The sequence below is a fragment of the Corvus hawaiiensis genome, chromosome 1 (assembly GCF_020740725.1).
Source record: "Corvus hawaiiensis isolate bCorHaw1 chromosome 1, bCorHaw1.pri.cur, whole genome shotgun sequence".
Taxonomy (NCBI): Eukaryota; Metazoa; Chordata; class Aves; order Passeriformes; family Corvidae; genus Corvus; species Corvus hawaiiensis.
This window is the reverse complement of record NC_063213.1, coordinates 44,275,514-44,302,923: the sequence shown is the minus strand read 5'-3', so window position 1 is coordinate 44,302,923 and position 27,410 is coordinate 44,275,514. Positions and strand designations below refer to the sequence as shown.

Genomic DNA, 27,410 nt, shown 5'->3' with positions numbered 1-27,410 from the left:
TCACACTTTATGGTTCCTTTTTTGCTGCAGTGACAAGCACCACTGTCTGGATTGCAGACTGAATATTGAAGAAAACAGTCTCACCAGCTCCAGTCTGTAAGGTGAACCATTCATGGATGTGAATCTTTTCAGGAAGAGGAGATTGAAGTAAGGGCTCTCATGCTCCAAGTGATCCAAACAGTGAACACAGACAGAAGACATCATCTCCGAGGCTCTGCGTTTTGGAGGAGTGTGCTGTCCCTTGGTATTCTGAAGGACAGGATGGAGGTACCTTCCTTTTGGAGACAGCTCAGGGCAGTGGGCCACAAAGGTATGGTTGCACTGCTCTGTAGTCCATGGTAAAGCCCTGGAGCTGGGGGACAGGATTGAAAATGTACCCTTCTGTCCAGTGTTTTCACCACCAATGCACTGAAGGGGGTATTTATGCTGCTTTATTCAAGCCAACTAGGATAGGTGTCTGATCTCTGTGCCAAGGTTCCAGGCACAGTCAGTGATCTCCTGAGGGCAACTGGGGGGAACCTAAATTAAAAGTGTAGTGCTTTCATTCAACTATAATCTGAGCCAAGCTCCTGCACTAAGCACTTCAGCCAAATGATGAAGGTCAGATGGTGTGGGCCGTGTTAGGTGTCTCTTCGCTCAGTGTGACTCTTTGCACTCCTATTTCTGCGATTTCCAGTTTTGCTCATGCTCTCAATATATTGTCTCCCCAACTGACTCAATTTCTGAATTTCAAGCAAAGGGCCAAGTGTCTCGACTGTGGCATTTCATTTCCCTTTATTCAACTTAATCGTGAAATATCAAGCTCTTTCAATATGTGGCCGAGTTAAGAGGTAAAAATAAATATGTGGCTCTCTGAATTACTGCTCTTACACCAAGTCCCTCCTGTTTGTCTCATAGCAAACCTAAACGAGTGTGTATGGAGTACGTGAGGGCACTCCGACCGAGCATGCTGTGTCGTGGACACGCCTGCAGGTACCCATCAAGTTGCAGTTTCCGTTAAGCTTTTAATATTCCAGCACTCCATCACATTCGTTCGTTTATTAATTAATGGCTCTAACTGGACCAATTGGGCTCTCACTGGGTTGTCAGCGCCCGGTAGGACGCAGGAATGGTCGCTGCGCCGCCGCCCCCCGCCCTTCCTGCGCGCCGGGGCGGCTGCAGCCCCTCGGGTGAGCAGGGCGGGTGAAGAGCCCGGGTCCCCGACGGGAGGGGCGGGAGGAGCCGCCGTCCGGGGCGGAGGGGAGCGGGGAGCGGAGGATGCGGCCGGGCGCGGGGGGCCGGGGAGCGGGCTCTTTTGTGTCAGCGCGGAGCCCGGCCGGCAGGCGCGGGGCGGGAGCGTGCGGAGGAATCCTCCGGTGAGCGCGGGGCGCGGGAAGGGGCGGGCGCGGGTCCTGCCCTCCGGCGGAGCGCCCCCGAGCTGCCGGAGGGGGGTGCTGGCGGCGGGGCCGCCAATCCGCGCGGGGCCGGCCCTGTGACTGCCGGCGGCGGCAGGGGGGGCGAGCCCGGATCGCTCGCTCAGCCTTCCCCGGAGAGTTTCCTCGCGGGGGCGGCCGGGGCTGCCTCTCCCCTCGGCGCTGCCGGCGTTTCCCTCCACGGGGCTGCTGCCGAGCATTGGGCCGGGGAAGGCGGCGGCGGCGGCAGCAGCAGCAGCAGCAACAGCAGAGAGCGAGGGAGCAGCCACATGAATCAGTTTCTCTCTGTATCCGGCTCCGGGCAGAGGCGGCGACCATAGCGGGGAGGAGGGGAGAGGGGGAAAAGCGGCTACTGCAGCAGCGGCAGCCGGGGGCTTCCCTCGCCGCCGAGGTGGGTAGCGGGGCCGCAGCGTGCGGGAGGGGTCGGCTGCGGGCGGAGGGGCCGCGGGGGGCCGGGGGTGCGCTGCCCTGGCCGGGCTGTCTCCGCTCTGGGGCGGCTGCATGTCAGCAGGCAGCGGGAAGGGAGAAAAGTTACCGAGGGTGCCCGGGGGCTGCCCCGCGGGGCGGCGGCGGTGACCCTGCTCGTGTTCCGCCGCTTCTCGCCGCCGCTCCTGGCCGGAGAGGGGCTGCGGCGGATCGTCCCCGCCGTGCGTGGGACGGGCTTTCCCCCGGCCGGGGCCGAAGGCTTTGGGGCGTGTTGTTCTGCAAGTTCTCTTTTCGCTCCCGCTTCGTTGCTTCAGCGATTATGGGTGTCGCTGTGTCAGGGTGAGAAAATACCGCCATCAACGCCTCTCGTTTTCCCGGCTGAGCAGCCCCAAAAGCGCAGTTCCTCCGGTCCCCTGCCGCCTCCCTCGCCCCTTGGCGGCCGGGGCGGGCCGGTCCCTGTCCCCGCGGCGGGGCTGCGCTCTGCCCGCTCGGTGCCCTCGGCGGGTCGCGCGTGTGCCCGGCGGGGACCCCGGGCAGCCCCTCTCCTCCCACGCGTGTCCGTGTGTGCGCGCAGGGCAGCGCGCCGCGGTGCGACGCTCCTCCGCCCCGAGTGAGGACGGGTTGTTACGTTTCGTCTCCTTTTCCCTCTCCAGGTGCTGCGGGACTGGTGCTCGCCGAGCCGCCACCGACACGTTTCGTTCGTCCCCCTTCCCCTCTTGGAGCTACGCGGCCTCGGCTGCCAAATGCGCGGGGGGGAGAGACTTTGGCTCAAAATCCCCCGATCGTAAATAGAGAGAAAGCGGAAGGAGAGCCACCGCCGAGCGGCCGCGGGAGGAGGGGAGGGGGGCAGCGGTGGTGCTTCTGCCGTAGCCAGGGAGGCTGATGGCGGAGTTTGGCAGCGGTGGCGGCACCGGCGGCGGGGGGCTGCCCTCCTCCCCGGGGCCGGTCCAAGGGAAGGTGGCCTTCAAGGCAGGAGATGGGGAAGGAGGAGGAGGAGGCGGCGGCGGGAGATCCCGCTTTGACAGTGCGGGCAGCCGGGTCTCCAACGGGGACTGTGCCCAGCCGGGAGCTGGTGAGGAGCCGGGATCAGCTCCTCCTACAAGCCCGGAGAGCAGCAGCAAAGAAAAAGGATTTTCCACCAGTCAACAACGAGAAGGCAAACCCGGCATCCCCCGGAGGAGCAGCATAATTAAGGTAAGAGCTCTTGCTCCTCTCCATCGGGGTCTTTTTCTCTGTGACAGAGGGAGGGAGATGCGGGCGATACATTGGGCTCACAGAGCCTTGGCTCTAGATGAAAGGACAGGCAGCTTTTTTCTTTCTCTTTTTTTCCTCCCCCCTGTGGTGAGGGGACTTGATTTTTCCTTTGTCAGAAGTCGACAACAGTGAGAGGATGGCTTTGTATACATCCACACTTGGGGGTAGCTGGGCGTCATGTTTTGAGGTTTATTAAAGCAGAAGGCTCTAACTCCTGTTAGGGAAGGCGAGAGAAACTAGCTGGCTGGTGACAAGACAACATGGGCACCAGCCTGGCAGGGAAAGACATGAATTGTACAGTATGCTTGTTATTTGGGATGCACCTGTGCAGAGCAATTTTGTGGCTCCATTGGCTTGTGTGTGTGACAGGCACACAGCAGGTGATGAGAGATTCGGGATGTCATTGGGCTGGGGGTGGGAGAAGGCATAATAGGGAACATTCTTCTTGTTAAAAATGACAGCTTGTTTAGCAGTAGGCTGAGTTGTACTTCACCTATAGAAACATCTTTATACATGGTGCTGCATATTCTGAACGCCTCTATTTCAGCTGGAAAAGTAAGGGGAGCATCAGTGGTAGAATGTAGCTTGGGCAAAAAGGAATAGGATTTTTTTTTTTTTTTAAATACAGTTATTTCTACAAATACAGTTGTTTATTTCTACAAATACAGCTTATTAAATCCGTGGTTTCTGAGATATGTGTTGGGTTAGCTTTCCCAACTCCACGGAAAAGGTTGAGAGAACATAGAGAAATTATTCCAATGGTATAACAGCTGTGTTAGCTGTGAAATGAAGCACAACTTCAAGTACTTAAGATCTGAGTTTAATCAAGGTTAGCTAGATCTAAATTAAACTGATGTGTTGTTTTCTTAGATATTTATATGCTTCCAAAATCAGCTGTGGTGGGCTGACCTTGGCTGGATGTCAGACACCAACCAAAGACACTCTGTTGCTCCCCTCCTCAGGTGGACAGGGAAAAGAAGATAGAACGAGAGGCTGAAAGGCTCATGGGTCGAGATAAGGACAGGGAGAGATCACTCAGAAATTACTGTCATGGACAAAACATACTTGACTTGTGGAAATGAATCAAAAATATAGGATAATAAGAAATAAAACCAAATCTTAAAAACACCTTCCCTCCATTCCGCCCCTCTCCAGTGGTGCAGGGGGATGTGGAATGGGGGTTGTGGTCAGTTCATCACATGTTTCTGCTGTTCCTTCCTCCTCTTGCAGGTAGGACTGCTCACGCTTTTACCCTGTTCCAGCATGGGGTCCTGTCCTATGGGAGGGACCATGAACTTCCATGAACTTCTCCAACCTGAGTCTTATCCACAGGGTGCAGTTCTTCCTGTACTGCTCTAGTGTGGTTCCCACATGGGGGTCACAAGTCCTGCCTGTAAACCTGCTCCAGCCTAGGCTTCCCTTTGTCCATGGGTCCTGCCAGGAGCCTTCTTCAGCATGGGCTTCCCACAGTGTCACAGCCTTCTTCAGGCATCCACCTCCTCTGCCGTGGAGTCCTCCATGGGCTGCTGGGGGACAGCTTGTCTCACCATGGTCTTCTCTGTGGGCTGCAGGGAAATCTCAGCTCTGGCACCTGGAGCACCTTCTCCCCTCCTTCACTGACCTTGGTGTCTGCAGTGTTGTTTCACTTGTCTACTGTGCTCCCCTCTCTCTGGCTGCAATTGCTTCCTGTCAGTTTTTTCTCTTACCCTGTTAAGTCTGTTATCCCAGGAGTACTGCCACAGTCACTGGTGGGGTCGGCTTGGCCATGTTGGAGCCGGCTGGCATTGGCTGTGTTGGTCATCGGTGAAGCTACTGGCACCTTCTCACAGAACCCACCCCTGTAGCCTTCCTGCATGCCAAAATCAATGTCACCCAAGAGACATTCCACCCCTTATCATTAAAATCCACATCCATCATACAATCTTCACAAATTTCAGTCACATCAACGAAAAAGAATTCCCCACGCCAAAATCAAATACATCACCATCACAACACCAAACAAAACACACACAATTCACCACAGTTAGAACATAAATTCCACACAATCAGCCCATGATTTGCCCATTATCTCTGTTGTTCTGTTGGTTGAATGATGGAAAAATGTGTAGAATATCAAGACTAGTAGTGTATTGAAAGTTGTGTTACTGTCTCCTGGACCTTGCTGTAAAAACCAAGGGGAGAGCAAGGGCAGTGAGCAGTGGAACACATTTGACAGGCTGTACCCACCCTTCCTGTTTGAGCAGTGGTGCTGGGCGTGTACGTGTGTGTGTGTGTGTGCGCTAAAGAAATTATAACAATGGACAAGGGGCAGCTGAGCTTGGTATTGGAATAACTTCATATTTGCTGGATTTGCCAGTGGTTTTTTTTTTACAGGTCTGATATTTCTTAAAGCTTTTTTGTTTCTTCTGTGGTAGCCCAGGAAAGACAGTAGTGTTGTTTGCAGTGTGTACCATGCCGTTCCACTACTTTGTAGTGTATGATTTAATTATACAGCAACCTTCTGCCTCTCTGGGGACCAGACAAGGTCACAGTACCTAGGGATTTGTGATATATTAAGATCAAGAAGCATGAGATAAGGAAATAGGTTTTGAATTACATTTCATGGATAGCCGAGTCAAGGTTCTTAATTTCTACAGAAATGTTAGCACTTTGGAATACAAAATTATTCAACTTTCTGCTATTATTGCTGCTGAATACTGTTTTGCAGATGTGAACAGTAATCTGTGCAGCAGCCAAGAACTGATTACAAAAACTTTGTGTTATCCTATGAATAATTATCTTGAGTGGAAAAATGTGACAACACTGCATTTAAGGTTATGTGGTCCATATTTATTTTAGATATGACTGTTTTAATACTTTTGGGAAAAATCACCTGTCTAAATATATTCTGAATATTATTCTGCCTGCTTAGTTCAGCAGTTCAGGTGGTTTGAATCCGGGTGTGTTGGTGCCTGGTTTTCACTATAAAACCTTTTGGAACATCTGGCAGGGGTAGTAAACCTTAAGATGCTTCTTGCCTGCTCTTGCAGAGCAAATGTCTGTAAAGAGTGGAAAAAGTAAGATGTAATATGTTTTTGGAGAGTGTTCCTGGAGTTTCAATAGCTTATGTAGGTAAAGCTACTCTTAAAGAGGATACAAAGTAACCTCAAGGAACAGGTCTGTTCCATGCAGATGTAGATTTCATACGTTTGTGCAAAACATGACATTGTTAGTTGATCTGTAAAATGCACCTTTATGGAATATCTAATACTTAAATGTTGTGCCTGCCAATTACCGTGTAGGTGTTTGGGTCACAAACAGAAAATTGACATTTGAGTTAATAGTTCTAGTTCAGACGAAATCCTTTAGAACCACAGGTTTGTGCATGAGAATCAGGAGCACAGATCTGTATTTTATTTTGGTTTCAGTCTGTGCTTCCATTGGCTGTCTATTTTCATAACTCTGAGAAGAGCAGTTGCTGCCTTTTTTCCCTTTCCTTTCTTACTTGCAGTCTCTGTTCCCTTTTTCCAGTAGCTCCATATTTTTTTTTCTGTCTTATTTACTTTGTGCACCTGCTAATTTTGACTTTTTCTTTCTTGTTTGGTATAACATGATGTACTCTTTGAGTCTGAAGTGTCACCTAGGATGATGGCAGGTGGTACAGCTGCTATTACTGGAAAAAGTAACACAGGCTTTATACATAGTAGTTTACTTGGCCTTTCACTCTCATATGTCAGCTGTGTTTAGACTGAAAGGATTAAAGATTGTACTCTTCATTTGTAGCAATTTTTATAGAATAGCCTTTTTTATTGCTTGCCTTTGTTGTACCAAATTTGAGGACTAAAGACTACGTACATGTGTTTATAGAGACTTTTTCAGTTTCTATTTTTTATTCTCTGTATTTATGAGATTCTGATTTTTCAAGAGGTAATAGTGATGATGCATTGTGCATCCATGAGATTTAGGCTCTTGGATACCTGATTTGTGAACTAATTTATGTGCCACTTGTTTGTATGTAGTGGGTTTTGGGGTGATTGTTTTGTTTTTCCATAATATTTTCCTTGGTGCAGCTAGCTGTGGTTTCCTATTATGTAATTTCCTACAACATTTCCTATAATATTCTGTGAAATGAATTTACATCTTGCAGTTCAAAGTGGATTTAAGCATCCTGTGAACTTTTCTTAGCTGCTCTGACAGTTGGCAGTGAGCTTACTTTATTTTTGTGTGAGGTTCCTCCACGCCTTTCTGAAAGAGACTTTGAGGTGGGTAGGCGTTTGAGAATCTTTAAGGCAGCAAGTGACTTGTGGTGTATGGGTATGTTTCCTCAGAGCTGCTTGCTTCCAGGGACGTCCAATAAATGGTTACAGAACCTCATGGTTTCCCAAAGCTATAGACCTAGACAGAAAGAGGTCCAGGGGGACAAATATGTCTCTATTAGGAGACAGGTTGTGGTAATAAAATGAGAAGAGATACACTTAGGAGAAGCTGCAGTTATTTAGGAAGGCAGCAGTGAGAAACACATGGAGAACGGTGGCTTTAGCACTCTGTGAGCAGGAGTGTTTTTTATCAAGATGTGTGTGGAAGCAAAGTCCAGGGTGTTTTTTTGGCATATACCAATACTGATCTCAGTGTCAATAAATTTCTTGGCTGACAACTTAAACAAATTTGTATCTTCCTTTTTTCTTCTGGTCTAAACAGAAGCTCTGTAAAGTCATGCACTTGCTGAGCATTGTCAACTCCTAAGTTTCAAAGTCTGTGCGAAGAGAGGGACCAAATTTAGCAGGTAGATCCTCTAGGGTATAATTTTCAGCAGAGCTTTGCTTTTGGAACTAAACATATCTGTGTCTTTCTATGATGGGGGATTTAGACAGCATATGCATCAAGATCTTATTTTTTCTTGTTGGAATGCCAGTATATGTTGCTATCTTGTTCAATCTTTTGTGATCTCTAGTTCATACTGTAATACCCATTTGTATCAGGTGTACAAAATATGAAATATGGAGAATGTTGAACAGTGTTTTCTACAGCTCTGTTTTAAATGCTTTAATATAAACTCTTTTGCTTTCATGGTAAACTCTAAAGTAGCATTTTCAGTGGACTTAGGTTCTCTGCAGTTCTAAATTATCTTAGCCACAATATTTGCAAGTCTTCATGGAGGCCTAGGAACAGGTCATACATATTTGGCTTCCATTTGAAAGAATATCAAGGAATTAGGTTCCTGGACTCAGTTTAAAGTATATGAAATTACCTGATTTTCAGTCATTTTTCATATTACAAAGAAACCTGTGTAATGGTGCAAGTAAACTTGATTAAGCAGTCTTTGGCTCGAAGATGCTAAGGTTCTTTAAGTTCAAAGAAAACAGCCATGGAGAGGAAAGGAGGAGAAAACTAACATGTTTGGTTTACTCATGCCCTTCCCCTTGGAAACAAAATGCTACAGTATCAGCTGAATTTCTCCTGGATACAGAAGATCTGTGGAGGAAGGATGTGGATGTCCCAGCAGCAAAAGATATTTTGCCCAGAGCCCATGTCCTAATTGACACCAAAACTGGCAGCACAAAAAGGCATATATTTAGGGAAGAAGGCAGTGATAGTTGAGCTCCCTGTCTAACCTTGGACAGCCATTCAACTAGACAGCCAAAGTGTAAGTTTTTCTGAGAGGCTGTTTCTGGATTTGTTTTTGTTTATTTCTTAGTTTTCTCTTGTTGTTTTAATGCAGATCTGTCTTACCTCTTTGGTTTGTCATTATGAGAGACCTGAACAGCTAACTGCAGCTCCATGAATCCTGGAGCTTTCTTTTAGAGGATGCTGTCTCTGTGATTTTTTGGACTCTCAGCTAGATTATAGAAGGTTACCAGCACCCATCCATATTTGTATTCCTTCTCCATCCTCTACTACTGATTGTGTACTGGCTTCCTAATTTTTAAAAAATACAATATTTTGAAAAGAATACTTTAGCACCATAAAAATCCTATCTTCTGTGATACAAAAGCTGTATACTTTAGGTATTTGCATAGAGTATCATATATATACGCTAGACCTATGTATCAGGCAGTTTACTACTTGTTAACAGTGACACTGTATGTCACAGCCACTGAGTGGGTAGGTTGTACATTGCATTTGGTCTGTGTTTTTATTTGCATTAGTAGTTTCTGTAGACTGCAGTAATCGAAATTTTATTTGAAGATATGTAACACACAAAAAAAAAGTTGTTTGTAGAAATGTATACATGAGGATACAGCCTTTACATGGTTTAGTTAGCTTATGTACAAAGAGAAGCATTTTTTTCAAAAGCTGACTTGGAGTGGGAGCTTAATTTGGATGAATTTAGCTTCTCTGACTTCTCTTCTGGAAGAGCTTATCTGTCTATTTCTCTTGACTGAGTAAAGAGCTTGGCTAGTGTGAATAATAGGAACTCCTTCACCGCCTGTGCCCACAAAACCTTAGACTATCCACAAAACACGTTCAGTCTGTTCAGTGGTGAAAAATTAATTAATGGAATTAAAAATCATTATGAATACCTGATGAGATTTTTACTTATGCCTACTATCAGGCTTGATCAGTGACATGACTAGTTTAGCCTATTTTTAAACTAGGAATTAGAGCAGTGGTGTCCTGCCCATGGCTCACAAATAGTACACTACTTCCATGATTTGATTGCATTTGTGGAAGATTAAAAGAATTTAAACAGAGACTGACAGGACAAGTTAATTGTGTAGTTTCCCAGCCTTTGCTGGTCCATGGATGATATTGCCATCCATCCTTGTATTATTTGCACTGACTCTATTAGGGAAAGACCCTTATATAAAATTTGCCAATTGTCAATCTCTAAGGGCAAATTAAGTTAGAGCACATATTATGATATTAGTGCATGGATTCTAAATTATTTATCTTTTCACACAAATGTGGGATTGTGTTCAAAATTTAGAAGTCTAAAGAGAAACAGACTAGCAGGTCGATTTTGGGGGAGGAAAGGTGTATAGTAATTTATGTGTAATATACATGGAGAAGAGGAAATCATGAAATCGTGGTAAAAATCAGCAATGTATATATATATATAAGAATGTTTAAAAATAGGGCTGGAAGAGACCTCAAGAGGTCAGTCTACTCTGCTCCACTGCTCTGCTACAGGATCGACTGTTAATAAATTTCAGTATGATGCTTTTTGTCTTTTAATGACCTTTTGTTTGTGATCCTTCTGTGCAAGCTGCTGCCTGATTGTTCCTCTTTGTAATGGGCAAAAGCAATCATCTGCAAAGAGCTTGTACTTGTCCTACTAACTGCATTCTAATTATTTCAGATTATATCTTCGGTTTGTCAGGTTCTTTCTGATTTTAACGTACCTTCTAACATACATGCAGCTCTTCCACCTTCAGGTAAACATCCTGTTTTAACTGTGCTCTCATTTTATCATACATGGTACATGATTTTTTTTGGGGGGCGGGGATTGTTAAGTAGATTGTTATAGATTTTGGTACAAGATCAAGTTATATATTCCATGGTTAAAATAGAAATTGGTTATTTGTATTCTTCACCACCTGTAAATTGAGTGATACGATGTTGCAGAATCTAGTTCAAAAATACAATTTTTGAGAAAATGTTGTTCCTTCTAAATATGTTAAAATAATAGTTGGTAAGTACAAATTGATATTATTATTATAACTGGATTGTAGCATTGGCATAAAATGGGCCCTTTGGAGGGGGCTGGTTTGTTTGTCTTTATGGAGAGTAAGTAGCAAGTGGCCTCTTTCCCTGTTTTGCAGCTGTGTTTATGAAGACTATTGTTACTGGTTTACAGTGGATCTTCACATCTGGCATGCCTTTCAAACATGTGGCAGTGCCATCACTGTACTTCTCCCTGTTGTAGAAGGCTGTGCATGAAGCAGTCCTTTGAAAGGATTGTTGCCCATCCTCTTGACTGCAATACATCTCTTAATAATCTACTTAACTCGCTTATTTTCCAGAGCTGTCTGTATAGACTCATCTGTCCATTGTTCCTGAAGAGGAACATCCCTGAGTTCACTCGCCTGTTCCCTCCTACACCTTGACCTCACAAAACATGAATATTCAAAGCAGTGAAGAGTGCACTGTAGGGAGAGACTGGAATTCAGCAGTACTGAGGCTCACAGTGTTAACTGGTACAGCCTTGGGAGAGTAAAATAGCAGTGATTCGTTTCTGCCTCTCTTGGGATTCCTTTTAATGTCATTTGGCCTTTTGGAGTAAGTAATAAAATATCCCTGAGTACTTCAGATTGTATACCATGCTCAGGAATCTTTTCAGATACCAAATTTTCACGTTCTGGAAATAAGTGCAGGCGGACAGGAAGTATCTTTAAACAAACAAACCAACTCCTTTTCAGAATAGCAGCTGACAGTTTTATAAAATGAACAATAAAAAATAGCAAGATATTAAGCTGGATTTCAAAGTTAACTATAAAAGTCTTTAACAAAAGAAACTTATTCAGACGTTTTATTTTGGTATAAGAAATGGGTACCATACAAGTATATAGCAGATAATTGATATTATGCATATTAGTGTAATGACTGTCCTAATGCCTTTGCTGAAATTGATTAAAATGATTTGGTATTGCCTTTAAATTATGAGATAATCCATACTTCAGAAGAAAAAGACCTGCAGCTTTTTTCATAAAAAGCACTTCCACAGAATTTTCAAGATTTTTTAATGGTTGAGTTTCTGTGATTATAACTTCCCCCCCCCTTATATTTTTTTCCTTTCTTCTTACCAGCATTATTATTTTTCTTACACTAAAAAAAGGCAGAGCATTATACATTTCTGTGTGTGCTTTGATGTTTTAGCATCGGTGAACATATCCCCATCCTTTACTGTCCTTTTTAGTGTAGGATAGGAGAGGAAGAATGGTGAAATTCTGCAGCAGCAGAATGGTCTGCACAGGTTTTGTTTTGTGAAGTACCTCTTATGATGGAAAATCCAGGATGCTTTATATATTTCATTACCTAGTTCCCTGTGATGAAAGTGTTTGACATTGTCAACTGTTTGTTCTAGCTGCATTCCTTAAAATAAAGTGTAAATGACTGCTTATTTAAAAAGATATAATTTCATTGCTTTGTATTACCAAGGTGTAGTTTGGACTAAAAGGACAGGAATTCAGCTTGTGTTGAAGCTTTTGTTAAGAATATTTTCTTCCTGTTGTTGGGGGTTTTAGGATAGGCAGTTATTTATTGATTTTAAGTAACTCCTGTGAACAGCACAGGAACACAAAAAAAGGCAAGACAGTGACTTTGTATACTCTACCATGCTTTTTTGTTTAGTAAATTTAAAGCAGAATGAATCTCTTTCATGTACGTACTGTAGGAAATGTTAGTTTCTGAGTTGCAGGATTAATACTTACATTCAGTTGCAATATTGACATGTTTACAATGTAAATACATCCATTTTTGCTACGTAAGGCAGGAAAAACTCAGTAACAGTTGGAAATAAATCACTTCAGGAAATCAGTCTTGAATCAACTGAAATGTATTTTGTTGATTACAGAGAATGCTCCCTAAATAATTTTTTTTTTTTTGAGATCTGTTGATAGCAGCTTGTTACAAAAAGCCAATGTAAATTCTGGAGTTCAAGACTAATATTTATGTTAAATGAGAATGTATTTCATCATGGCACATTATTACCACATAGTGGAAAAAGCTAGATCAGACGTAAGTCGTTTGAGTCTGTGTAGTATTAGGTTTTTCTTGCTTTTGAAGAACCTTCCAAGAACTTTATATGGCCTATTGGATGTACTTCATTTGTTAAACCCAAATGTCCTCTAATTTCTCGTTCTTCCTGGTTGTAGTAGTTGCAGTGATGTGTTTCACAAACGTTATTTGAGGTTAACACTTTTCAGCCTAAATAATGTGTTCCATGTTGCCTCATGCTTGGTCCTTCTTCAGTGAGCAGCCAGCCTGGTCTGGAATCTGCTCTGAGAGTGGTGGTGTAGTGTGGAGCCACTGAATGCCTCCAGTTGTGAGAATCACCTTGTGGTGTTTTGTAGATTTAGAAGGATGCTTTGGAAGAATGGATAGTATTGGTCTTTCACTAGCCTGCTTGGCCTGGATCCGGTTTGTGTCTGTCACCTCACCCGCTGTGTCACCCAGCCTGCTCATCCCTCCCTTTCTTGGGTCTCTCCGCATCCCTCATACAGCTTGGCCTTCCTGCTTCAGCAGTAACAGACTGGCCTCACTCTGCTTTTTGTCTGGAACAGCTGGTGGAGAACCTTCTATTCCCAGCAAAGTGCTGGAGCAGAGCAGAACTCTGTGTGCTCTGTGCAGTTCTTTGTGTCTGCTTGTGAATCCTCAGAAAAGGAGTGATGAAAAGGGAGTGCACATTCCAGTGCAAGGCTCTCAGCCTTCCCAGGGGGTTTAAGTCCTACAGGCTTTGGGGCTTGAACCTGTCTGTGATGAAGGCTGACTGCACAGCTTGGGGTAGATGCATCTGTTTCCCCCAGCCTTCAAAAGTTCCCAGCCCTTGTGAATTTTAAGGATGGCTGAAAGTCCATTTGGCTCATGATGTTGCCTCCAACAGGAAGAATAGAAGAAGCCTCCTTTCCTGACATCTGCTTCCAGCCTTAAGTGATCTGGAACTAAGATGCATTTAATCCTTATGGGTGGTTTTTCCTCCCCATTAATTGTCAAAGGCCAGTTTGACTTTTGGAAGCTTTTCACCACTGTAACATCCTATGGCAGTTTCTTAACTATGTGTTGTGTGAAGAAGTCAGGTTTTTTCTCTTTTTTTTTTTTGTTTCTTTGCATGGTTTTACCAGGCAGCTATTTACTTGTTTACCTGGTGTCCCCTGGTTCTTATGTTAGAACACTTTCTCTTTTCCACAAATGAGCTGTCTTCCTCACGTTTGCTTTATGTAATTTTTTTTCCTGGGCTAAAGCATCTCAATTTGCTGTCATTCCGCCTATTGAAGCTTTTCTGTGCATTCTTTTTTTTATCCTGGCACCCTTTAATATGTTTTTTTCCTACCATTTTATTAATTTTTTGCAGTGCAGGACTAAAATGGTATTCCAAATGTGTGTCAGTCAAATGTGTAAATCTACTATAACGTAATGAAGGTTTAGCAATATTGTGATACTAAATTGGACTGTAATTTATTTATTTTTAGTGTTGTCATCATCAAATATTTAAATGGTATCACTGCTGCTAATTGGCAGTGGGAGAGTGCTGTTAAAACCTTTTGCTAAATATTTAAAACCTTTTTAAAGGACTATGTAAGAATGTTTATTCTAGTGGTGATAGTTGTGTTGGAAGTGGCTGCCATTAACATCTTTGCAGGAGACAATTGTTCTGTTAGAAGTCTTTTAGGAAGTGTTTTCGTGGTGCTGGTGACACAAAGCATTGCTGATTAGCACATCGAGCTTCTAGCTGTGGTTGACTTTTAAGGTTCTTGTCCAACACTTGTGTTAATGGATTATTTTATTCAATCTTTTATTTCTTTTGCTTTTATAATGTTTGAGGCTCTTCAGAATGCCTGTGTCAGAGTCCAGAAGAGTCAAGAAGGCATTTTTATTCTTCAGAAAACTCACACAAAGTATAACAATGAGATCAGATAGCTTCCTGAAAATAGAACATCTGAAGTTTCACTGCAGAGAATTATTCAACTGAGGATTAAAATGATTATTAAATACAGTAAGTAATGAAGGACAAACATAACCAGAAGTTTCTGTGTCCCACGAGATTGATACAACAGCATTATCTTGGAAGGAAATCCCAACGCTTTATTGCTTGTCTGTCTTTTCTCCTTTGAGGAGGGAAACTGGTTTGTTTTCTTTCCCTTCTTCAGTACTTTCTCACTTCTGAGAAGAAAAGTCATCCCTATTAGCCTATTCCTGCTCAGTTGGACTGCTGTGTTGAGACATACCTTGGTTACTCCTGAATTCCTGAGGATTTTTGAATCCTCATACTTTTGTGAGCCCATTTTGTGACAAGAATCCAGTGTCTGACTCATAATTTCTGAGCATCACTGTCAGCAAAATTATCTTTATGCACTTAAGTCTCAAAGCTTCAGGTAATTCTACTGCTTGTTCTAAAATGTCTGATTATGTGTTATTTTTCTTGTGTAAGTGGCATATACTCAGTTGGAGTAGCAAGAATAGAACATGGCATGGATTTTAATTGTTTTACATGTAGAAATTAATATGTTTGTCCATAAGTATTGAACTTGATCTCCAAAAATAGTAGTTTAGGAGTTCTTGCTATGCTGGGAGAAAATTCACCATTTCTTTGTCCTGATAATTGCAGATGATGTTTTATATTAGTTGGAAATAACAGGTCAAATGTATACTTTCAGTGGGGTCAGCTGCAGAAAATATTTTTCTTTCTTCTACATCTAATCCCAAATTCAACTCAGTCCTTAGTGGATATATAAAATTTACTATAATAATTTGAGTGCCTTGCGATTAAAGTTTTGGCACTAATAATGATTTACAAGATGAACCACTTGCCAAATATCTAAGAATCTTAAACTAATCTTATTTAAAAAAAATGAGATTCTAATGTTTAGATTTACAATACAGTTGGCAAACCATTTCTTCGTGTATTGGAAGTATTATGAAGTGAATTTATTGAATTACTGAATTCATTTCAGGTCTTTTTCACTTTTTCTGGTGAATTTAGTAAAATTACATGATGGGATACCATCATGCAACTAAATGCATCTTTTGCTGAGAAAAACCTGTCACCTGGAGCTCTAACCTACTGCTTGATTATCCACCATCACATAGACTTTATGTAAATCTGCTCAGTGTGCTTTATCAAATGATATCTTTGGCTGAAGTGATGGAGAAATAAGATTTTTCTGATGCGTTCTGTTAAAATACAGCATAGCTGTTAAATGTCTAAAATTTTTTTGGTATAAAATAAATATAAATAAGAATTTTTAGTATATAAGGCAAATGCAGAGCAGTATTATGTTTTTTTCTGTTTGGTTCAGAACCTTACTCCAACTGCCATGTCACTGAATTTTGCAAGAGTCAAAAGGCATTGTGGTGAAAGCTACTCCCTACTTTTTTTTCCTTACTATTTAAAATATTTACAAGACACTTCTGTAGTCTAGAAATGCACACCTTGTAACCTTTTCTTATTTTAAATGTCTCATCTGCACTGCTTACAATGGTTGATGGGAATAAGTCATGGGCTTCTGCTGCAAACTTCTGTTGGCTGCTTTGAGCGTAAGCCAGGTGGTTTTTTGTCTTCTTTTTTCCAGGATTTTTCAAAAATATAATACAGACTGAGCTCTTGGTCCATTGATTTAAAAATCTTATGTAATTGTTAACAATGTAGTTGTGTGAACCTTCCTCTTTTTACTTGCTTAGGAGGCTTTGGTAACAAACTCCTGGGAATCCTTGCTGGACAATGTGAACTGTATCTGTCTTGCACTGATCAGGGGATTATGCAGTTAAAGATTCTTAAAATGCTGTTGTTGACAGACAAAACTTCAGAAAAAAGAGTAAGGCCTCAATTCAAAGCTCTCAATTTGTTATACTAGAAAGGATGACAAAATGTTCTGTATTATTTCAGGCCAACAACTTGGCAGAAATTTAAATCTGAGTCCAAGGCTCCTGAAACCAGAGGCTTGAGAACGCAAGCAGGTTGCAGGGCTGGTAATGAAGGGAAATACAATGATTTCACAGACAGCTGAGATATAAATCACAGTCACAATGTTTAAAGGAGTTACTTGGAAAATGTAGTATTCCATTTGATAAAAAACAGAAAGAGGTATGTTAGGTGTGGAATATATTCCTTGTTGCTAAGTAGTAGCGCAGTTTTTGAAAACTGGTGAAAAAAAAAGGATTTTTGGTCATAGGATGAGCTTTATGCAAAGAATAATGTGATTGAATGAGGGAAAGTATTTTGCAGTCCTTTTCCTACAACTTTGGTATCTCATAGTTTTCACAGATTTCAGCACCATACAGCATTGTGGAAAGCTACATTTACTAGTATTTTGCAGTGGGTTTTTTTGTTGGTTTGGTTTGGGTTTTTATTTTTTTTTTCCTTTGTGGAGTACCAGTTAATTTCTTGCTGGAAAGTGTCTTGGGAGATCGTATTATGAAAGATAGTTGTTGAGCAGCAGCAAAATCCCTCTGTGACTTGTCAAATCATCTCGCAATCCTACAGTGTATGAAATGAATGTGACATTTCTTAACCCTCTTTCTGGAAATATGGTTCTTTTAATGATGGTTCTTAGTTTATAAGATTTCTTTTTTAATATAGACAGAATAAAATTTGTGCCTAATATTTTTGTATTGTTACTACCCTGTTTTAAATACAACTCATGGTTGTGTCAGGGAGTAGGCTTCTTCCAGTGGGAAAACAAAACATTCTTGCACCTGCCATGTTGAGGAAAGGGAGAGAGGCAACACTTTAGAGAAAATAAAAAATTGAACTTCTGTCTTGCATTATACTACTGCTAAGAAACACTCTTATCCAGCTGTGTTTAGATGATACAGGAGAACTCTCTTCACTATGTCTGTGGTCTTTCTGTGTCTTACATTAGCTGCAGTTCTGTGAGGCAGAAATTGCGCTGCTTGAAACTTCATTTCCATCTCTCTTGTTTTTGTAGCTTGTCAAACTCATTACTTGTTGTAAATAAGCAATGAAAAGCCATTTCTTCTTGCCTTCAGGAAATCTTTGTTTTAATGTAATTTGTTACTATAAAGCACAGTAAGAAATGTACTAAAACTCTAGGAGACTTTGAACCAGACTGTTACTGAAAAATATACTTATTTCACATTATACATTTTCTTTCAGTATTCACAATAAATGATTGGGAGAAGGTGACACCTGTTAGAATTTTGTAGCCCTGTTTTGCCTCCATGTAAAACTTTAGAACCATCCCCTCCCTCCCCCCACAAAAAACCAAACCCCATATTTTAGGCTGTAACTTGAAAAATTTCAGAGTTTATGGGCACCTTTTCTTAAGTTCCTTGCCCAAGTTATTTTGGGATTCTTCACTGAAGATACTTGTTACACTTAGCTGTCATAACCTGTTTTCCTTCAGTTATTGCAAAGCTTATCAGGTCTGAGACATTTGTTTTTCACTTCTATATTGTAGACAAACAAGGTCTCAGAAAACAATGTAAGGGACAGAAGTGTCATTAAGAAAATCTTTCCTAACAAATGCTTCGGAAAGAAATGTGGCAGTTTTCCAAATAGAGGAAATAAGCAAATGATGCAGAAAGCTGACTTTTAAGGTAGCATAATGTAAGTCCTTCACTTTTAATTCTGTCCATGTTGCCCTTTTGTTTGTTTGGGATTTTGGGGTTTTATGTTTTTCAGGTTTTTTTTCGTGTGTGTGTGTGTGAGACTGGGAGGTCTCCTGTCTGGCCTGAGTGTTACATGAGTTCTGGTAGTTGACCTGTGTTGGTAGCTAAGAACAACAAAAAGAACAGAGTAATTTTATTTTTCTCTACTATGGCATTATTTTGTTATATGTTCTTGATTTTGTGGTATGTATTCACTCTGTAACACTGTGTATATTCACTGTGTATCACTCCATGTTTTTGAAACATTTTCTTTTTTCTTTAAAGGTAGTAGCATAACGTGGTGGTATTTTCTTGGGTCAAACTTGTAAGCTTATTCTATTTGGTTCGATGTGCAGGATTAATTGAATAGACTGCTTTTAGTTTGGTGGAGATATATATATGCATACATATGTATATGTGTGTGTGTGTGTGTGTGTGTATTAAGGGGAAGATGAGTTTACCAGGAAGACAAAATACTCAATTTAATATGGGTATCAGTGAATCAGAATTGTAGTTTTCATTATATTTGTTCCTGATTCATAGGAATGTTCCAGATTCATAGGATTCATTGGAAGGGACAGATGTGGGAATAAAACAAAATTCCACTTGCATTTAAAATAGTCAAGATAAGCTTAAAAGCAGAGATATTTAAACTATTCCTTATTTCATTTGAGACTAATTAAAAATAGTTACTTTTGGTGTTTATTTCGTGGCTTGGAGGTTATTAAGTACATGGGAAGAGAATATTGTGTTGCTGTGGTGTTCCTAATGGACCAAGCGGCATCCGGTCCATAGTGATACCAGTTTGCTGTTCCAGTAAGTTTGTGTTGTTAAATAACCATGCAACAAAGCAGGTCACAGCCTTAAGGGAGAGTGCTTATTTGAAGGAAAGAGGGGAAAGTTACAGAGTACTGGGATTTCACATCTTTTGTGCTCAGGTTCTTTAACATTTCATTTTCCTTTACACTTTCAAGCAGCCAAAGATAAAGGAAATGGAAAATATCTCAAAACTACCCTCGAGCTACAAGGGGGAATGGTTTTAAACTAAAAGAGAAGAGATGTAGATTAGATGCTGGGAAGAAATTCTTTATTCTGTGGGTGGTGAAGCACTGGAACAGGTTGCCCAGAGACGTTGTGGATGCCCCATCCCCAGAAGTGTTCAAGGCCAGTCCGGTTGGGTCTTTGAGCAACCTGGTCTAGTGGGTGGCATCTCTGCCCATAAAAGGGGAAGGGAGGGTTGGAACTAGATGATCTTTAAGGTCCCTTCCATCATAAGTCATTCTGTGATTACATATTCCTCTTGGGGCCATCTACAAAGGTGGTAGTAGGATTGTGTCCATGAGTTCCTGCAAAGGCTCTCTGTGCAAGTTCCTCACTAAAAGGCTTTCTGGCTTGTGTTCCAGTTGGAAAATAAAAGATGGGTTTTGGAAGCTCTTAAACTGGTAGTCATGAGCTGCTCTGTTCACTGGTGTGCTGTAAAGCAGGCATGGTGGTGCAACAATCTCCCTAGTCTGAAGTGGATCAGAGACTTAAAAACTGGAATATAAATTAAAGTAAAACACACAAATAAACAAATTCTTAAATACACATCTTCATAATTTTTGTGAAGTTTTCTGTTAAAAAAGGCCTTTTTACATCTAACCCATCATCCTATCTCCAGTGGGCCTGCAGAAGAGTGCTTGAATGCAGGCTGAAGGTTGTCTAGGCAAACGATAAGCAAGAAGACAGAATAAACTGATGTGTGTGCCCACTAAATAGATACAAGATGGGGAAACTCTGCTCAGAGGAATACAGGGAATGCAGTTGCATGGTTTGGTAAAGGCCGAACACTTAATAACTGAAAAAGATAACTCAGTGCTGAATGTCCAGGCTTCACTGTCCCTGATCCACAAACACTGGCTGGATTCTAGCACAGCGAAGGACAAGGTAACAAAATACCACATTGGAGCCCCTCTGACAACCCAGGTGCTTCCCACTGGGGTCACCTGGGGGATATGGTCATGCTGGGGCTGGTGCAGCCATCACTGCTGCCTTTGCCTCCTGGGCTGCTTTGTCCTGGAGCTGTTGACTGCAGCCAAGGCTGCCAGCATAGGGAGGCTGGGTGAGAGCTGCCCAAGCAGCTTTGTGAAGCCAAGCATCCAGCTGTGCAGCCTCATCACCTCCTTGGAGGCTGAGAGGCCTCAGGGAGGTGCCCAGGTGTTGTAACAGCCTGTCAAGCTCCGCCGTGCATGGAAGCAAGGACAGCAACCCCTGTTGTCTCAGAAGCCTCAGTGTGCAAAAAGGAGGAGACAGGCAGTGAAGTGCTTTGACTTTTCATTACTAAAGTTCACTGCTTCCCCCTGCCCTGCTTTTCACAGGGAGAAGTGCAATGATGAACTAACCTGTATCATTATCCCTCAATATTGACCTGGTAGTTTTCAGTGACCTATTGCTCAAGGGTTCTTGGAGTCAGTGGTGGTATTCTCATATTCAGTATCTACATTTAAAGGATGAGTTTTGCTTCCATTATTTTTTCCCAGTTTCTTTTGAGCCCTGTATACTTTGGCATCTGTAGCACAACTGGTGGCTCAGAGTTCTGTATCTTGAATGTGCTGGTGAGGAAAAGGTACCTACTCTTCTTTATATTGAATCTTCCACCTGCTAATGTCATGTGATGTCTCTTAATTCTCTCTACAGGATGAGATGGTGCAAAATCATTCCTTATTGTTCTTTGTTTTACTTTGTATTCTGATGTCATGTTTGCTCTCCTATAAAGTAGTCAGGTATGATGTATAGATTAAAAGATTTCTTAAGACCTTGGCATCTTATTAAACATAACAGCTGTCCTGTCTACTTGGAAAGAATCAAAGTCTTTTATTAATAATGTGCAGTGTCTCTCAGCCTCTTTTTCCTCGATATGTGAAAGTAGATTGGTCACACTTGAAATCTCAATGCATAGGGATCTTGTGTTATGTTTTGACAGTTAGTTTATCTGATTTAACTGTAAGGATAACTTATGTAACTTTCATGGATAGCAGAATCCTTCCACACTAACAACTTATTTTGACTCAATGAACTTTTGTGCTGGCAATAATTTCCCAGTGATAGTCTTCATTACCCAGAGTTTCTGAAACATCTGTTACATCAACATCCTCATTCAAGGTTTGGCATTCCTGTTTCCCCACCCTGTTTGTCTGCATTATTTAAATGTCTCTGTTCTGTTTTATCCTCTGTCTCTATTGAAGTGTAGTCACTTTCTATCCTCTCTCTTGACTAGACAGTGTTACTGTGATTATTCCACAAAGGATTAATAAACTGTGAACTATTGAATTCTTCACAGCTTTTCTCAGGTATTAAAATTTAAAAGGTCACAGGAAAGTATTGAATTAGATCACTGACATTGTTCTTTTTTGGTTTAGAGGAAGCCTTCTTCTAGCATGTGCTCACTCTGTTTTTTCCAGTTTTGGTAAATCTACTTGGAATTATTCTTCCCAGAATTAGTCTCTCTTGGGAGATAGTATATTACTTATTCTCCTCCCCTTCCATTCACCTCTTTCACCCATGTAAGAAAAAAGCCCTTCTTAGTTCTGAAAAGGATTGGAATGATTTGATGACTTCTGCTTGTGGGAGAGAGGAAAGTTATTTTCTTCATTCTTGATGTCTTTTTCTCTTTTTGAGGAGCTCAAGCTGGCCTTTTGTTAACAGAAATTGCTTGCTGCTTGAATCCATTAACAAAGTTCTTGTACTGAACTTAAGATACCTGTGGCAATCTCATGGTGGGTACTGAAATTATTCCTTCATGCTCAGCAGAAGCAGGAAATGTGGTGTGTACAAGAGAGGAAAATAAACAGAAAATTCTTTAGTTGTTGTCCATAGTGTTTAGTAATATACTGATGGGAATTGATAAAATCCAGTTGATCTGAAGGGTCCTTAGCAGGTCCGTCTGAATTATTTGGAACTGAAGAATATTCTGCAGAGGTGAAAATGACAGTTCTCAGTGTTCACCCGTAAAAACTGAGGCTGCAAGAGAAGTGTTCTTCCACAGCTCCTGATAAGGATTCAAGCTTTATTTCTGCCATGTATTTCTTATTGATAGAACAAAAGAAGAGAGAAAAACTATTTTGTAGTATTTTCATGCTTTTTCAAATCAGTATTTTTTATTTTTAATTGTAAATCCAAGTTAAAACATAGTGATGCCTTTTCCTGGTCTTAAAATCAAGAGTCAAACACAGTTAGAAGGGAAAAAGGGATTTTACCTTGGTATTTATTTTAAGGATCCTTAGGTGCACCATGTCCAGGTGGAATGCACCCCAATGCACACCACAATGCACACCCACAACAGATCGGGTATAACATTATAGGTGTTACTAATTAGCATATCTATCAAAGATTCCCCAATGAGAGGCTCAAGTGAGCCCCCCCTCCCCAAGGAACCTTCCCCTGGATGGTTCTATCTTAGTTTACAGAATGTGTTCTGGAGAGGGCCTTGGGGTCTGGGGCACACTAACCCCTACCTACAAAGCTTCTAAAATGTTTAGTCTCCTAGCTGAACAAACAAGTCCAAGAATGTAGGGAAAAAGCACTAAGAATACAGAAGTTGTAAAAAGGTATAACAGGGGTATAAAAGAAAAGGCAAAAAACCTTCATGGCATCAATAGAATTAAACACAAACCCCAGAATTTTAAGGAAGATGACCTTGTAAATCTGGTTGCTTATAATGACAGTTTCTGCCTGGAGAATTCCTAGGAGATATAGTTTTGTCTTCAAGTGAGAATTTTTTTATTACTTTTGATGCTTTTATTACTTTGGATGCTTTGAACTCCAGTCTGTCAAGAACTTTGGGAGAACGCTCCTTTTCTCCCAAGGGAAGTACGGAGAATGGATAGTTCCTCAGAAGATTGTTGGACACATTTCTGCCTAGAGTACTAGAAACCAGAGATAATTTGGAAGTAGGATCTAGAAAAAACAATCTGGACTGTGACTGGTTAGGCTAAACAAATGGTAGTTTCTGGGGTACTGAGAAAAAAAATGGAAATGCTTTGGCTACACAGCTGTTGAATGACATGGTAAAATTACTTTTTCTAGCTTAAGAACCTAAAATGATTTCCCTGACTTATGGAAATGTATAAAGGTTTAGTATCAAAGTAATGAGAAGAAATTGAAGAAATTGAGTTGGTAAGTTTTCTTCATCAGATACTTACCCATTTTATTATTTCTCTGCAGCATTTTTCTTGGCTGTTTTTTCTCCATGTTGTTTTTCTCTATATATTGGTATTTTAAATACAAGAGGACAGTGTTATTAATCCCAAGAAGATGCTAGTGATGATCCTTTTAGCAGGAAACAGGGTTGGAAAGGATCTTAAACTTACCATGTGTAGTGGGTTGGTTGACCTTGGAGGGCAGCCAAGCACACACACAGTTGCTCACTTGCCTGCCCATCCCACAGCCACAGGAGAGAGTAGGAGCAACAAAAGCAAAAAAAACCTGCTGGTTGAAGATCAAGACAGTGTAATAAGTGAAGAAAAACAATTGCTGCAAAGGAAATTACTTTCTACCTCCCACCACAAGCATTTTGGTGGCTCTCAACAGTCAGCCCCTTCCTTTCTGCTACCTGAGTTTTATGGCTGGGCATGAGGTTAATACACTATGTAATATCCCTTTGACCAGCTCAGCCCATTTGTTCTGGCTCTTTTCCCTCCCAGCTCCTTGTCCACCCCTAGCCTACTTGCTGGAATGGGGCCAGAGTGAGGGGGTGAAAAAGGAGCCCTAACACTGTGTAAGCATTATCCATCAGCAGCCAAAACATTGGTCTTATCCACTCCCTTTTAAACGTAAGTTCAAAACACAGCTCCATATAGGCTGCTGTGAAGAAAATTAACTCTGTCAGCCAGACCATGGGTTTCCCATGTGCCAGGGTGGAATCATCAGAGTAAAACAAGTCTCCCAAATAAATACATGATTGTGTGGTCTGGAGTTTCTCTGTGTATTTCGATTTGGTACATTGATGTTTTTTAAATAAACCTCTTCTGATGTTTTGATGTTGGTGAATGTAAGGAGTATGATAGATTTGTGATCAGAAACCTTTGTGCAGCTACTATGGCTTTGAAAAGTGATTGCAGTTAAATGCTCAACAGCTCCTCAGAGTACTTAATCTTTTAAGTATTACATACATTAATTAAAGTTTTTGACTCAATCTGTCATAGAGATTGAATCACTGCAAAGCTGGCACCGTGTGCAGGCCATCAAGCCTGCCTTTATAGCTGCTCTGTCTTCAAACTTCCCTGGCTGCTGCTAATACCATTTTCTGTCTCTTCTGCAGTCATAGATGCATCTTCCTGTCATTTTGCCAGTTGAGGAGAGGCGCTCCTAAAAAAATCTTGAGGCTATTGTGTGTTTTCAGACTTAACAAGGAAAAAAAGACAGATGTTGGTCATTTGGAAAGGGGTGCAATTTCACTCCATTCAGTGCCAGAGAGCTAAAATCTTCATAGATTTTCAAAGTACTAATTTTAATAATAGTATCAAGGGAAGACTTTGATCAATTCTACTTTTCATTGCGCAGTCTGTCCAGTCCATCAAACTTCCTTATAACTTCAGAAATCATATGTCAGTTTTTAGGAATGTAGGTCAAAAAGTCTGATAATATAATATTTTAATAGCATTGTAAAACAATTATTGCTTCTGAACTATAAAAACCTGTCTTGAATTCAAAAAGGAAGTGCTATGGCTTGTAATCTAAAGTACTTATATTTGGGAAAAGTAAGCTTATCTTTTACATAAAAACTGTTACACAGAAACTGTAGAGAAATGATCATAGTTACTGTTCCGTTGTTCAGGCTGATTTATATCCTCTATTATTATTATACAGCTTAGCAGGAGTTAGAGAAATAGGTCCTGGATTTTATATTCTCCTATTCCTCTTTTTCTGTATGCAAATATTTACAACAGAACCTTAAGCTGGCTGCTACTAAATGCCTTTATGTGTTTTAGTTTGCATAAAAGTTTGGTTTAGATGGGTGACTTAATATAACCTATAGGTAAAACTGAAAGTTATTGTCTTTGTGTAAACAAAACTAATGATTTCTGATTCTCTTAGTTATTCTTCAGCATATATGGGTTTTTATAAAAGTATTATATGCTTACAGAAAACGCAAAGCTTGACTTGAAGTGTTTTCCTGTAACTTAACTACATTGGCACAAATAGGCGTAATTTTATACATGAATGGTTTTGAATTAAATGAGAGATACACCAAGTGCTAAATTAGCATTAATTGAATTGGCATACATCTATTACTACTTTCTGTAGCCATCAGAATATTTCCAGCTAAAGTGCTCTTTGGTTGACATGTGAATGCAGATTGTACACTCTCTGACTAATGTTTCTTTGAATATTTTACAAAACAAGGCAGTGCTAATTTTACCTCTGTATTGTTACAGAGCTCAGTATGTGAGTGCCCTTAGCATCTCAGCCTCTTGTGTTTTTATGCAACACAAATGGAGGAATGGGAAAGCCCTTTTGCCTGAACTTGCACTTTGGTTTGCTGTGCAGTGCTCTATCTTTGCTGAATGGGCAAGCAAAAAGGTCATCAGGAGGCTTGAGAAACAGCCGGCTGGGAAGGCAGCCCTAGACTGAACTGCTACCGATGGAAAAGTACATTCCCAAGCTTGGCGTCTGAGACTGTCACAACCAAAAATATCTGTGAATGGTCTGTCTGAAACATTAGGGAGAAAAAGTTAAAAAGAAGCACAGTATTAATACTACAAGCAGGAGAAGCAGTGCCAAGACAGTGTCGGATTTATCCCCTGGCCAGTTTTCTTTCTTGCTGCTGTGGTGGTAGAAGGACAGTGTGAGATGCAGACTGTGTTTCATTCACACCATACAGAAGCTGCAGAGAGAGGAGTGCTGTGCTATCAAACAAATTTTGATCAACTGTTGCTAAAACGCCAAATTGTTGGGGTTTTTGTTTGTGCATTGTTAGGAAAAGTTCATTAGTCCTACTAAGACACATTGGTTCTATTGGACTTGATATCTTCAAACTGGAGTGAGAAACTGTTCTTGCTTTGAGATTTGGGAACAGAACAGTATTGTTAATGCTGGAACCAAGGACGTTATACTGTTAAAAACAACAGTTTGAAATTGGTGTTTTTATCATTTATTTCCTTGGCATTTTTGCACTCCTTAGTTGTTGTAATTTAACATACAAAACTTGCCAAAGCTAAAGAGAATGTGGGAAGATCATGCTTCTTAAAGCATCTATTTAGAAGTTAGGGAACAGTGGTGGGGGAAAAAATTCACTTTGCAGAATCTGATATTTCTTCTTTACAAAGTTCTTAGTCTTTGAAATATAAAATAGTATTGTTTTTTTAAATGCTTTGAAGCTTAAAGATATAAAACAATGACATTTAATAGATGAAGGTAGAAAGGGATATGTGAGATGTTGTCACATGTGAAACAGCCAACTAGATGTTTTTTTTGGTGGAGTGCTGAAATGAAGCCAAACCTTACTTATATTGCACTTTGCACTCACTGAAGCAAAAGTAAGCAGCTGTTATATGGCTCAATGTTAAACATATTAGTACAAGGGTCATACCAGTAAAAGCAAAAAGTTAACTTCCGGTGTTGTGTACGAGAATTTTTGCACGTGCTGTTCTCAAGATCTGACCTGAAAGGTAGTGTTTGCTAATTGTGGACGATGAGATAACCATCACACTTTTCTGCATTGCCTCCAAAGGTGTGACTGTGAGTAGCTGGCTCCCCCCCACTTCATTAAGCTTACCCATGGAAGGAAACTTTTCTCTAGGTTCTGAGGTGAGCTGAACAGCACTGCTTTTGTGACTTGTAGTCAGGAACAATAAGAAAATTTCAGGTGAGTTTCAGTACTTTGTTTTAAAATAAAATGGCATGAGCAAAACCATTTCACTAAACTGCAGGAGTATATTGTTTGAAGATACCTGAAATTAAAAATAGAACTTTTCCATTTCTTTTCAACTTTTATTGGACTGCTTGTAGTATTTAGACAAGGTGCAGTATGTTAAAACACAATAAAATAATAGAAAAATCATGCAAGCTTGAAAATAGATAGGTGATTCTTAG

At 41.1% G+C, this 27,410-nt stretch overlaps 1 protein-coding gene across 6 annotated transcripts in view; it reads left to right on the top strand.

Moving 5' to 3' along the window:
* Positions 1–1,283: 1,283 nt before the first annotated feature.
* Positions 1,284–27,410, top strand: part of PLCL2 (phospholipase C like 2) — a 100,920-nt gene continuing 74,793 nt past the window's right edge. For 3 of the 6 annotated variants that reach the window (XM_048302340.1, XM_048302349.1, XM_048302354.1), the window contains exons 1-2: positions 1,473–1,803; positions 2,492–3,032. In XM_048302340.1, coding sequence (XP_048158297.1) covers positions 2,721–3,032 — 312 coding nt within the window. In that variant the 5' untranslated portion in view covers positions 1,473–1,803; positions 2,492–2,720. Of the gene's footprint in view, positions 1,356–1,471; positions 1,804–2,491; positions 3,033–27,410 lie in introns of those variants that run through there. The other 3 variants (XM_048302331.1, XM_048302363.1, XM_048302324.1) reach the window with 3 other exon arrangements.